The sequence below is a fragment of the Polypterus senegalus genome, chromosome 8 (assembly GCF_016835505.1).
Source record: "Polypterus senegalus isolate Bchr_013 chromosome 8, ASM1683550v1, whole genome shotgun sequence".
In the NCBI taxonomy this organism is placed as follows: Eukaryota; Metazoa; Chordata; class Cladistia; order Polypteriformes; family Polypteridae; genus Polypterus; species Polypterus senegalus.
This window is the reverse complement of record NC_053161.1, coordinates 160,765,744-160,780,272: the sequence shown is the minus strand read 5'-3', so window position 1 is coordinate 160,780,272 and position 14,529 is coordinate 160,765,744. Positions and strand designations below refer to the sequence as shown.

The 14,529-nt window shown below is 39.3% G+C and overlaps 1 protein-coding gene across 1 annotated transcript in view; it reads right to left on the bottom strand.

The window, feature by feature from the left end:
* Window positions 1-219: 219 nt before the first annotated feature.
* Window positions 220-14,529, bottom strand: part of LOC120534652 (zinc finger protein 721-like) — a 55,432-nt gene continuing 41,122 nt past the window's right edge. The window contains exons 6-7 of the mRNA XM_039762243.1: window positions 11,493-12,014; window positions 220-3,399 (exon numbers count right to left, since the gene is read on the bottom strand). Of these exons, the coding sequence (XP_039618177.1) occupies window positions 1,673-3,399; window positions 11,493-12,014 (2,249 nt within the window). The 3' untranslated portion in view covers window positions 220-1,672. The remainder of the gene's footprint in view (window positions 3,400-11,492; window positions 12,015-14,529) is intronic.

Below are 14,529 nucleotides of genomic sequence, written 5' to 3'. Positions count from 1 at the left end.
AAGCAGATGAATTAAGTAAAAGATCATCTGAAGAAAAATGGGTCTGACTGTTGAGGAAGTACAGGACTGAGCTGTATGGAGAAGGCAGATCAGCACAACGACCTCACACAGAAGAGAAAGAAGAAGAGATAGTTGAACAGATTGAAGATGTATAGACACATCCATTACATTCAAAGAATAAATGCAAAGACCCCATATCAATACTTAAAAGGAAGTGGTTGTGCCTTTATTTCTTATCTCCTCATTTATGTGTGAGATACTACTGTACAAGTTCAAACAGATGCAGCTTACAGATGACTGGTCATATTATTGGGTTCTCCTTGCATGCACAAATCATAATGGCATAATATTGACAGTAACAAATGGAACAGCGGTGGTATTTTCCCACTTTAGAATGTAGGATTTTACAGTAACAAGTGTGACTCCTGCAAAGTTGTGCAGAAAATAAAGTCCACTTGGGTTTCTGTGAGTTGGTGTGCAATATTGTCATTTTGGTTGTTCTATTCTGGCAAGAACTTTGTGGCTTCACTCCTTCCATACGTTAATGCCATCTCCCTGTGTCTCAGCTTTCTTTGTTCTCTAATTTGCTGAAGTTTGGGTAGAGTTATTTTTCATTTCTGCCGTTTCTTTAGAAGTGATGAGTCCCACCACACAGTTTTAGATCCTGTGAAGTGTTGTTATGACTAATATAATTTGATTGTTTTGCTTCATTTTAGTTATGTCCTTATTCATATTAGATATACAATCCTGTATGATTCTGTTTAACAATATTCTTCTGTGGATATCTGTGTCCTTTTTGTGGATCAGGGCAGTTTCAGTTAATTTAGCTACTCCTCGATTGCTGGTTTTTGTAAGTCAGGAACAATCTCTTGCAATGTCCGGTTGTTGTTAATATGACTTTCACTCTGCTGTGTTTCAATTTCCTTCTCTTAGTTCTTCTAAAGCCGGGGCTATGCTACATGATTTCCAGCCAGTGTTTATGTCAAACAGAATCGTAATTTGATGTTCTCCTAGCCACGAGATGCAGCAAATGCAATGACTAGGAATCATAGTGGGTGACCGATTACATAACTTCCTCACAACTGTAGAGTATTGTGTCAAATTTCCTATTGCACTATAAAAGTAACATAAAGACAATGCATTTCTAATCAGTGTGAGGTACTCCATCATGGAGCAGCAGAGATGAGACATTTGTTCTTGCTCTCAAATTGCACAAGTCACTCTGTCACTTGCATGATCCAGAGCTCTCCTTCTCCTTGATTTCTGGACGCTATCACTGCTGTTCTCTGTTCTTCTTCTTGCAGATCTGAATGAGCTTGACTCTTCTCAGTCTGTGGGCACTGAATGCAGTTCACTTCTGGCTGATCTCTTGTTGCTCATCAGCTGTCAGAGACTCTATGACATGCATCAAAGTCCAACCTGTCTGATATGCAAAAAGGTAAAAATATATGGTCTACTCTTTATCTTCAATTGTCCACTGGACTGTATCAAGTCCTTTTCATTTCTTCAAGTTACATTTAACTAGTCTGGTGTCTCTTCCACTATGTGGCTGGTACACTGCAGGTCTTGCCTTTATCTGAAGATGCTGTTTACCTCTACCGCCATCACCTACTCTACAGAGGTGAGAGAGGAATCTTTTCAGTCAAGTATGAATATCTTCCTTGAGTCCTCTTCATACTGTTAAAGTAGTTTCACTCCTCCTATCTTCTTCATTCCTTCCTTTTCCTCCCAATTTGCTCTTTTCAGTTTTCTCTCCAGTGTGAATTCTTTTGTGTTTTTGAAGAATGCTACTGGTCGAGAATTGCTTGCCACATTCAGAACACTGATACGGCTTTTCCCCAGTGTGAATTCTTGAATGTTTTTGGAGACTGCTACTGTATGAAAATTGTTTACCACATTCAAAACAGTAATAAGGCTTCTCCCCAGTATGAATTCTTGTGTGGCTCTGAAGGTGGCTCCTATGCAAGAAACCTTTGCCACACACAGAACAGCAAAAGGGCTTCTCTCCAGTGTGGATTTTTTTATGTTTCTGAAGACTGCTGCTGGTTGAGAATTGTTTATTACAGTCAACACAGTAATAGGGCTTCTCTCCAGTGTGACTTCTCAAGTGATTCTGAAGATGGCTTCTAACCGTGAATCGTTTGCCACATTCCGAACAACAATATGGCTTTTCTCCCGTATGAATTCTTGTATGTTTCTGAAGACTGTTACTGTGTGAGAATCGTTTGCCACATTCAGAACAGCAATATGGCTTCTCTCCTGTGTGAATTCTTGCATGGATCTGAAGATAACTCCTGTCATAGAATTGTTTGCCACACTCGGAACAGAAATATGGCTTGTCTCCAGTGTGAATCCTTGAGTGAGTCTGAAGACTGCTTCTACTGTAGAATTGCTTGTCACATTCAGAACAACAATATGGTTTTTCTCCAGTGTGTATTCTCAAGTGAGTCTCTAGACTGCTCCTAACAGAGAATCGTTTGCCACATTCAGAACAGCAATAAGACTTCTCTCCAGTGTGAATTCTGGCATGTTTCTGAAGTATGCTACTGGTGGAGAACTGTTTGTTACATTTAGAACAACAATACGGTTTCTCTCCAGTGTGGGTTCTAGTGTGCTTCTGAAGATGGTTCTTAACAGAGAATCTTTTGCCACACTCAGAACAGTGATATGGCTTCTCTCCAGTATGAATTCTTGTGTGTTTTTGAAGACTACTGCTGTCAGAGAAGAGTTTGCCACATTCCGAACAGCGATATGGCTTCTCACCAGTGTGAATTCTTTTGTGTACCTGAAGACTACTCCTATCGGAGAATAGCTTGCCACATTCAGAACAACAGTATGGCTTGTCTCCAGTGTGAATCCGTGTGTGTTTCTGAAGACTGTTACTGTGTGAGAAATGTTTGCCACATTCAGAACACTGATATGGCTTCTCCCCAGTGTGAGTTCTTTTGTGAATATGAAGATTACTGCTAGTGGAGAAACACTTGTCACATTCAGAACAGCAGTACAGCTTCTCTCCAGTGTGAATTTTTGTGTGAGTCTGTAGATAACTGTTGGTGGAAAACTGTTTTCCGCACTCTGAACAACAATACGGCTTCTGTCTTGAATAATAACTCTGCTTGTCTTTGATTTCAGCTTTGGTCTTAAAACTTTTCTTCTGTGCTCGACAGTCTAACAAAGTTGCTGAAATTGTACTGTGGACCTGTACTTGAGTGTTGTTTTCATCCGTCCTCTTCAGTTTCCCACCAGGCAAAGAACTATCTTGCAATAAATCCGGTATCAAACTACCTGGCCCATATGTTGATTTCTTCATATTTGCATCATCTGGTTTATCTTTTAACCTGCACTGAAGAGGCATCTGAGCTTGTGAAATTAAGGAGAAGCTGCCACTGGCTTGAACCTCTGCAGAGATATATAAATGTCAATTTAAGAAGTATCAAAACAGATCTAACAAGAGGCAATCATTTTGTGAAGACCAGCATATGAATGTAAAAAAAATCCTAAACTGATCACCTTGTTATAACCCCAGTACTTTAACATCAGCAGAACTTGTAAAGCACTAATTACAGTATAAGGAAGAAAGCATAAAAATCTAAAGTATTAAAGTTTGACCCACCCATATTACTGTGTTTAATTACAATTCATTTAATTACTTAAGCATGCAGAAAAACAAATCTTTTATGTAATCGATTCTTATTTTGAACAACTTGCACACATCTGTCAAACCTGCCGCTTGAATTCATCTCTACACAGTTGAAAGTGACACTTGGACCGGTGTTAACCTGTGCTTGAAGCTGTAAAGCTCTAAATGTTTCTTTACAATTATATAGAGCTTTTCTCACTACTCTAAGTGCTTTTACATAGTTAGTGGGGAGCCATGCCACTTAATCTCTTATATATATTTCTCTTCTGCTTCATCCTACTTCCACTTCAAAACCGGTTCTGCCCACATGCAGAATGCCCACAATGCCGACATGGCATTTCTCGATTCCTATTCATCTTCTGCGAAACCCTTCCCCACACTGCCTGCGACCTCCCATACACCTTGCTATTTTCTTTATACTGCGACGATTGTTTCCTAAGCCTTTGTTATAAAATGAACGACAGTATCTTCTCTGTTGACAGGTTTTTGTAAAATGTCATCTCTATTGTAGGATCCGGCAACTTTTGTCTCCAGCAAAACACCTATTCACAACTTCACAGGGAGCCAGTGAAGTTGAGAGAGAGTAGGTTTAATATGTTCAGTGGATTTAGAACAGCAGGCTATTATCCTGGCAGCAGAATTTTGAAGAAGTTGTAAGCAATGGATACATTTTTGTGGGATGCCAGATAGAATAGCATTACAGTAATCTATACGTGAGGTGACTCGGGCATTAACCAATACTTCAGTACTGTGTTGCATATGAACAGGACGAAGTTTAGAAATGTTTCGGAGATGGAAGAAGGCAGTCTGAAAAATGTTACTTATATGGGCGGAATTATTTAATAAAAATAATTATTATCATTATTTAATAATTGCCATTATTAGTGTATAAATGGATATAAATATAATTGCATGTAAACAATTTGCCAAAATCTGTTGTATTTAAACGTTATTGTTTTTTCATCAGAAAACCCGGATTCCACGCCTACCTGTATTAGTTTAAATGGCACTTTTACCACTCGCAATAGGGCGAACGCACTGATGTATCGTGTAGACTGGGCAACACAGTGAATGCGGCGTCTATCAATATATGTCTATGTTTTCGACCATTGGCATTGGTTTCGCTCCTTGCTATTTTCATTATACTGCGACGGTTGTTTCCTAACCCTTTCTTATAAAATGAACGACAGTATCTTCTCTGTCGACGGGTTTTTGTACAACATCATCTCTATTGTGGGATCTGGCAACTGCCTGTTCCTATCAGTGGGTTATTTCTTGACACAAATCGTCTCCAGCAAAACACCTATTCACAACTGTGTCTTTCAAGAAGTATTTCTTCCTTCTTGATTTCTGAATTCCTTTCTCACCATTTTCCGTTCCTATTCTTACACCGCCATATGCTACGGCGGGCGTCGGCTAGTATACATATACTTGGCTGGGAAACCTTTATAATGGAATGATTAAAGGAGACCACCAACGCCATAGGTGGCATGCATCTCCCATACGCACACCCTTAGGGCTGCATGGGAGTTGTAGCCTTGATGAGGCCTAAAGAGGGTCCTCACACTGTTCCATTCCATCTGAACTGGTGGGGTGCTGAGGAGTCACCTGTTGCATGGCTGCACTCGGATCCTGAGTTGGTTTGTTGTGTGGTGGGTGTGGCAATGCACTGTATCAGCACCTGCTCATAACCTCCTCCATCGGACTTAGTAATGCTTCCTGGGTGCAATATGCTAGCCACCATAAGTACTCCTGGAACAAGCATAAAGAACGCAGGCAAATTAGAGTCAGGAGAGGAGAAGAATTGTACCATGATGGTACATTTTGGAAGAGGAAGAAGCCTGTTTCAAGAATTTCCTTTACAAAAAAAAAAAACCAAACAGTTTTTGAATCAGAAACTTGTGTCTGTGTGGTTGTGTTTGTGGCTCTGAGAAGCCCCCTATAGGCCAATGTATGCAGGGTGTTTATATATAATTCTTTACATTTATATAGCACTTTTCTCACTACTCAAAGCACTTTGCAAACTCCATTCAGGAAGGACCCAGGACGCAATCCTATGATCTCCTTACTGCAAGGCAGCAGCACTACCTACACACACACACCGATCAGTCGCAACATTAAAACCACTGACAGGTGAAATGAATCACATTGATCATCTTGTTACAAAGGCACCTATCAAGGATGGGATACGTTAGGCATCAAGTGAACTGTCAATTGTTGAAAGTGATGCATTGGAAGCAGGAATAATGAGCAAGCATAAGGATCGGAGCGACTTTTGACCAAATGGTTTGGGCTAGACAACTGGGTCGGAGCATCTCGAAAATGGAAGGATGTGTGTGGTGTTCCCAGAATGCAGTGGTTAATACCTGCTAAAAAAAGGACCAGTTGGTGAACTGGTGACTGGGTCATGGGTGTACAAGGCTCATTGATGCGAGCGGCAGGTGGTTAGCCCACCTGGTCTGATGACACAGAACAACTACTGTAGCACAAACTGCTGAAAACCTTAATGCTAGCCATGAGGACACACAGTGCATTGCAGCTTGCAGCATATTGGGCTGTGTAATAAGAGCATACGTTTAATATGTCACTGTGCTCTGTGCAAATATACCTTTATAAATCTGCCTTAGTTGACACAGGCATGTATAGAAGAACACAGGGGCCATACAAAGTGCTGCGTACAATTTGGAGTTGCTGCAATTACATTTTGGCAAAATGGACTAGCCTGCCACATAATTTTTTCACTCTGATTTTTGGGGCGTCTTTGAATTCAGGGCTCTATAGGTTGATCATTTTCATTTCCATCAAACGATGTGGCATCCTTTCGTTCCTAACACATTACCCAGTCTATATCAGTGTAGATATCCAGGAGGATTTCTTTTTCCCATCTGATGTGTTTTCAAAGTGTTCCTTTAATTTTTTTGAGCAGTTTATAATATACATAATATATGTATATGTAAATAGGGGATATTTCCATTTCTTTTCCTTGCTTTCTTTCTTTTCTGTTTCGCCATTTTCTGGGTATATTATAGAAGGATTTAAGGGGGTGGGCATATTAATTAGTGTTTGTTTAGTTGTTACAGATTTCATAAGGATTGGTTAAAGGGTGTTTATTGTTTTGTGATCTATACTAATAAAAGGCAAAGCAAGCAAGCAAGCAAGCAAGCACGCACGCACGCACTCACTCACTCACTCACTGACTCATCACTAATTCTCCAACTTCCCGTGTGGGTGGAAGGCTGAAATTTGGCTGGTTCATTCCTTACAGCTTCCTTACAAAAGTTGGGCAGGTTTTATATCGAAATTCTACGCGTAATGGTCATAACTGGAAGCAGTTTTTCTCCATTTACTGTAATGGAGATGAGCTTCAACGCCGTGGGGGCGGAGTTTCGTGTGACATCATCACGCCGCTCACGTAATCACGCAGTACATAGAAAACCAGGAAGACCTAAAAAAGCGCTGAAGAAAACATGCATTATATAATTGAGAAGGCAGCGAAACAATAAGAAGCGAGCGAAAGTGACATATACAACCATATTCATGAGTTCTGCTACTTGAAACAAAGCACGATGTAAACCTACACTTTAAATTAAGTTCATAGACAGGCTGCGCTGGCGCTTGTAATTTAGTGCCTGCCCATATAAGGCCGTCCGTCAGCGCAATCCAATAGCAAACTCCACTAAATATTCACGGGTTAAGGACTGTGTTTATTGAGAGGAAGATGAGATGGTCAGGGTGGTGTTTGACACAAACTCAGCGAAACTGCGAGAGAAAGTTTTAAGTGCCAGGACTAAGGTAACATTAAATACAGCCATGGACATAGCACGAGATGGCACCAGCACAGCTGGGAACTTCGATGCATGTACACCGAGTGGCTCACGGAACTGACGAGTGCACAGATAAAAGCAACAGTTCCAAAGAGCTGAACAAAACCAATTACACAATTGAAAAGGCAGCAAAAATATGAAGCGTCTGATACATACAAGCATATTCATAAATCCAAAACAAAGCACACGTTGGAAAAAGTCAATGTCCCGCTAAAGGAAGACAGTGTAAAAAACCGTGCATGCAGTGTGTCAGGTCTCAGATAAAGAAGAAGACGAGCTGTTTATTGATGCAGTAAGAAACGAATCGATGAATGAAACCTGTCATCTTTACAACGATTGACAAACACGGAATGTAACTTGAACACAACACATCCTACAAATACGAACCTGATTGAAAGAAATAATGATAATCAAATCCTTGATGACAGCAACACTCAGTAACACTCACAAAACAAATACTGTATATTGACAGTCATGTTACGCTATTTTTAAAATGTTCCCTTTTCTTTTCTAGCTTTTTAACACACTACTTCTCGCTATGATACGCTGGTATATATATATGTATATATATATAACCCGATCTACATACTCGAATAATGGATACTTTATTCGCCATCAATGATTGTTTTGGTAAAGCCATACTCAGTGTATTCATTAGATGAACGGTAAAAAGTAAGAGCGAGGGAGGATGACTTATTGAGGCATGCAGGCTGTAGTGCCAACTCTATCTGAATTGCGCGATCACATTTGAAAAATATATCTTTTCAAGTTCTATTTAGTCCATATGTGTCAAACTCAAGGGTCAGGGCCACATCCGCCCGGCGTAATTATATCCGCCCGAGATCATTTTATATACTGTATTATTGTTATTAAAGCCCGGTATATGAAGCGCTGGTAACACAATAAACTACAGATCCCATAATGCAGCGCTTCAGCTGCCTTGCCAAGACTTACCGAGTTAATCAAGTTATTGCGAAGCTAGCTCACACGATGCTGAAGAGAAAAGTTGATTCTGAAAATAGAGCCTTTAAAAACCGATGGGAGGCTGAGTATATGTTTACTGAACCCGTGTGTCTCATTTGTGGAGCTAATGTGGCTGTAATTACAGAATTTAATCTAAGACGGCACTATGAGACAAAACATCAGGGTAACCTGAATGCAATGCAGAAGATACAGAAAGCAGAAGAATTAAATAAGAATCTGACACTTCAGCGGACGCTTTACCCGTGCACAATCACAAAGTGATTTCAAGTGAAGCTGCTTTTATGGGAGACACAAATGCACCAGTGCACTTGCCCCACTTTCCCTGTTGCCAAGTAATGTTAAACCAAGTCGTCACTACGGTGTTCCCAAATCGCACTTTGCTGATAAACTGAGCGCACTGAGTTTGCACGGCGCTTTGGTGACTTTGAAGAACAAAAAGTCCGCCTACATGCGGCTCGAACCTTGTGCATGTTTGGTAGCACATATCTGTGTGAGAAGCTCTTCTCAGTGATAAAGACTAACAAAACAGCACACAGGAGTCGCCTCACTGATGAGCACCTGCAATCCATCCTGAGAATCTCCACAACACAGAACCTCACACCAAACAGAAACGAACCTGTGGCCAAAAAGATGCCAGGCGTCCAGCTCTAAAATGACATATGAGCAAAGACAACTGAATGATTTGATTTGTTATTGCTGAAAGGAACACATTTTATTTATATTTCTAGGTTTTGTTATGCAGCATGTTCATATTTGAATTTGTATAATTTTGACAGGATATATTTTTATGGAGAGCAAAATCTTTTGGGATATTTAAAATCTAAGTTTATTTTTATATAAAATTACATAAGAGTAAAGAAATTTGAATGTTTGTTCTTTTAACGCTTACTTTATTTCTAACTTGTATAATTTAGACAGGATAAATTTTTATGGAGAGCAAAATATTATAAGTTGTTTAAGGTTTGAGTTGATTTATTCACTAATAATATTCCTGTCTGTTTTACCATTCCTACCAAAGATATTTCTGTCGACTAAATAAAAATTCCTTCTATTTAAAATTTAAATAGAACTTGAACAAATACGATAGTTCATAATATCCACGCAGACTTGCACGTAAGAGCGGGTGTCATCCGTTTTAACAAACAGCGTATTGCACTGATACTGAAATAGCTGTGTGTGTATATATGTAGATATGTATGTATATGTATATATATGTTTATATATGTGTGTGTGTATGTATATATATATATATATATATTTGTGTATATATATGTGTGTATATGTATAGATATGTATATATATATATGTTTATGTGTGTGTGTGTATATATATATATATATATATATATATATATATATATATGACAACAACACTCATCACTCACAACAACAACAATTACATTGACAATCATGTTACGTTATTTTCAAAATGTTTCCTTTTCTTTTTCATTGCTTCTTTAACACACTACTTCTCCGCTGCAAAGCGCGGGTATTTTGCTAGTTTATAATATATATGTTTTTTTGTTTGTTTAAATAATTGTTGTGGTGGTTATTTCCTTTTATTAATTCATAAAGCACATTTCCAGCTGAGGGCATCAAATTTGGGCCATGGTTCTGTCTGGTTCCATTCCTAATAGAATTATTTCTCCTAAGAGTAGGACATTTTTGCGTGTGCCGGGCTCCTCATTCAACTTAAGAGGAACTCGCTACAACGTGACCATTAAAAAAATAGGATTGTTCAGGCCTCTGACTGGTGTGTGTGTGTGTCTTTGACAGTTCAGTCATTCATCTCTGCGGTCACTCACTCAAAATCTGACTACTTGCTACCCTCAGTCACACTTGAAAGATTATGGGTAAGACCTGTAAAGACATTCAGACCATTAGAACAATCGAGACAAGAACAGGCCATTCAGTCCAACAAAGCTCGCCAGTCCTATCTGCTTAATTCTAACAAAATAAGAACAAGTTGAACTTTGAAAGTTCTTAAAGTCCAACTGTCCACCACACTACTTGGTCACATATTCCAAGTGTCTGTGGTTCTCTGTTAAGGAAGAACTTCCTAATGTTTGTGCAAAATTTACCTATAACAAGTTTCCAACTGTGTCCCCGTGTTCTTGATAAACTCATTTTGAAATAAAAGTTTTGATCCACTGGACTAACACCCTTCAGTCATGTGTCCTCTTAATCTTCTTTTGGTTGTTTCAGGGAGGTGTCAGCTTATAACAAAATATAAGGAGCTGCCAGCACTACGATCAGCTGATGCTGAAACATCACTTTCATTTTCTACATCCAGATCAAGTCAGACTGAGATTCATCAATAATACGCAAAATGTTATCTATGGAGTATTTTGCTTTGCGCATTCACTTTGCTTTCTCGCCAGATCAACCTTTAGCTCCAACGGCTTCTCTGCTATGCATTCCTGCAGCCTACATAAAAATATTCATCTGTCAAGAGTTAAACTGAACAGGTTTAGCTCTTTTAATCTTCTTCATAAATAATCCTCTGTAGCTCTGGAATCAGCCTAGTCGCTCTTCTCTGGGCCTTTTCTAGCTCTGCTATGTCCTTTTTGTAGCCTGGAGACCCAAACTCCATTCAGTACTCCAGATGAGGCCTCACCAGTGTGTTATAAAGGTTGAGCAGAACCTCCTTGGACTTGTACTCCACACGTCAAGGCGCTATATAACCTGACATTCTGTTAGCCTTCTTAATGGCTTCTGAACACTGTCTGGCAGTCAAGCATAGAGTCCACTATGACTCCTAAATACTTCTCATGTTTCTTTTCATATTGGCTACTGACGGTGACTGATTATTGACAAGCTCCCCACCAGGCCACACTCAACACTGGCACAAGCCGGCAGTGAACATAATGTTATGTTAAAGGGGTTAAAAAGAATGGATTATTTTCAAAATTCAAAAGTATTTAACTTTTCAGTACAGTATTTATAAATCAAAAAGGTCTGCACATCCATATTCAATGAAAAACAAAGGGAATATCTAGAATCTAAAACTGTTTTAATATATAAACTTGAAATGTTTGCACCTACCTTCTCTTGTATCACTTGAACCAGGTGCTTCTCCAGTTCTGTTCACATCAGACTCGGACTTCACGTGGTCAGGACGATGCTGTAGAGAGCAGTGATCAGTTGCTGTAAAGCCAAATCCACTTTCTTCTGTGTTTAGACAACATGATGTTGTGCCACACTCCGATTTAAAGTCTTCTGTCTTTATCGGGTTTACCGTCTCATTTGTCTGCATGCCAGCGCTGTGACACACTGCCTCTTTAATGTCTGTTAGCTCTCTTTCACACTCCTCCTCTTTAATGTGGACATTTTCCTGCTTAAGTTGTGCAGGCTCCCACTCACATTCTTCTGTCTTAATGTCCACACTTCTTTTCTCCATTGTATGTCCACCAAATAAAACCCTTTGTAGTGAGAGGTTCTTCTCATCCTCATCATCACACAACCCTTCTGAGACCCCCTCTTCACATTTATATCCTATATGAAGAGGTTTTGATACAGCTGGGCACACCTTCTCCATACTGGATATGACAAACTCCATTTTGTTGTCTGTGAACAGAGCAGAGTAGAAATCAGGACTGCACCAAAAAGACCTAAACACACATGTGAGTCGACTGCTTCAGTCGTTCCATTTAGTTCACTGCTCACCAGCCTTGACTCAGTCTAACTGCTGTTCTCTGCACTTCTTACAATATGGAGACCAACAGTGCATACAGCTTACCAGGTCATGTCCTCCCAGATGGGATACAGGGCTTAAGCAGAACCTCTTGTCACTTGTACACCACATGGTGTTGACACCGTGTAACCCAAGGTGCTATTTTAATTGATCACGGACAGTGACAGAGCTACCAAATAGGCAGTGTGGTGTAGTGGTAAAGGCTTTGGAATTCAAACTCTGAGGTTGTGGTCTCAAATCCCACTACTGACACCACTGTGAGACCACAAGCAGGTCACTTCACCTGCCTGTGCTCCGATTGTGAAAAACAAAAGAAATGCAACTAATTGTATCTCAAATGTTGTACGTCACCTTGGATTAAGGTGCCAAATAAGTAAAAGGTAAGATGAATTTTATTATTTAAGACCTCTCCTCTGTTAGTTACATTTCCATACCTCCTCCATTGTTTCAATCCACACCCCAGTCTAATATTGTAGACACACCAACATGGTGTTATTTATTGATCAGATATGTAAGTAAGACTTTCACTGTGTAACGGAAAATAGGAAAACTAACACAATTTCTTTGGAGACACAGCATATTAAATGTAAACTGGGTATACTGTGTGTACAGTTCTGCCTCCCATTGTAATGAATTGCCCTTTATTTATTTTACGTTAAAATTACAAATTGAATCCTATTTTTATAAAAAAAATTAGGAGGTTTTTGGGTCACAGATTTAATTTCTGGTAATGAAGTTAAAACTTTTCCTAAATTTTCCTGACACACTACCGTGAAATTCTCGTGTGTCGCTATTTTGTGTATATGTTGCTAAGGAGTGACTATCAGGGTCACGCTACGCATTTTGTCAAAGGTCAAGGAGTTTAAAATTCATTCCGCTGAATTTTCACATTATCCAGGTTTGAGGATATGAAAACCAAAGAATAAGTGTACATGTGTTTAAACATTTGGCTTTACGACAAGTGTATTTGTTTTAGGATTTCTCTTTTGATTTTGATGTTAGGCTTTTGTGATCTTTCCACTTATAGTCTCTTTTTTTCGTGCTCCTGACTCTCATCTTTCTCGTGGTCCCTTTTCTTTCTACCCTCATCACATGCCATTTTCTATGTAGGCGCAACACTTGCACTTGTGTAATACTTGGCACTTTGTTTATTGTGTTGCAGCAGCAGCCCATGAACTTCTCCTCAGGGATCAATAAAATACACCCACCTATCTCTTACATACGTAGGATTGCAAATTTAGTTTAATTTGGGGGCACAAATGCCAATTTTTTTTATACCCAGAGTTATGTATAGTAGCTTGCAATCCACTTAAGTTGATGTTATTTGGACATTATACACCATCCTCCATGTCATTTATTCAAATTGAAAATATCAAGTACAGTAGGACCCTGATTATCTGTGGAACCGATTATCCGAGGTAAACTTGTAAGTGTAATTCACCACTTATAATTCATAATACCTTTGCTGTGAATACAGGGCCGAGCACGTAACTACTATACTTTTAAAATAAGCTTGAATGCGTCATTTTCTTTTTTTAATATGCAGTGGGATGCAAAAGTTTGGGCAACCTTGTTAATAGTCATTATTTTCCTGTATAAATCGTTGGTTGTTACGATAAAAAAGGTCAGTTAAATATATCATATAGGAGACACACACAGTGATATTTGAGAAGTGAAATGAAGTTTATTGGATTTACAGAAAGTGTGCAATAATTGTTCAAACAAAATCAGGCAGGTGCATAAATTTGGGCACCGTTGTCATTTTATTGATTCCCAAACTTTTAGAACTAATTATTGGAACTCAAATTGGCTTGGTAGGCTCAGTGACCCCTGACCTACATACACAGGTGAATCCTATAATGAGAAAGAGTATTTAAGGGAGTCAATTGTAAGTTTCCCTCCTCCTTTAATTTTCTCTGAAGAGTAGCAACATGGGGGTCACAAAACAACTCTCAAATGACCTGAAGACAAAGATTGTTCACCATCATGGTTTAGGGGAAGGATACAGAAAGCTGTCCCAGAGATTTAAGCTGTCTGTTTCCACAGTTAGGAACATATTGAGGAAATGGAAGACCACAGGCTCAGTTCAAGTTAAGGCTCGAAGTGGCAGACCAAGAAAGATTTCGGATAGACAGAAGCGATGAATGGTGAGAACAGTCAGAGTCAACCCACAGACCAGCACCAAAGACCTACAACATCATCTTGCAGCAGATGGAGTCACTGTGCATCGTTCAACCATTCGCGACTTTACACAAGGAGATGCTGTATGCGAGAGTGATGCAGAGGAAGCACAAACAGAGCCGCTTGAGGTCTGCTCAAGCACATTTGGACAAGCCAGCTTCATTTTGGAATAAGGTGCTGTGGACTGATGAAACTAAAATTGAGTTA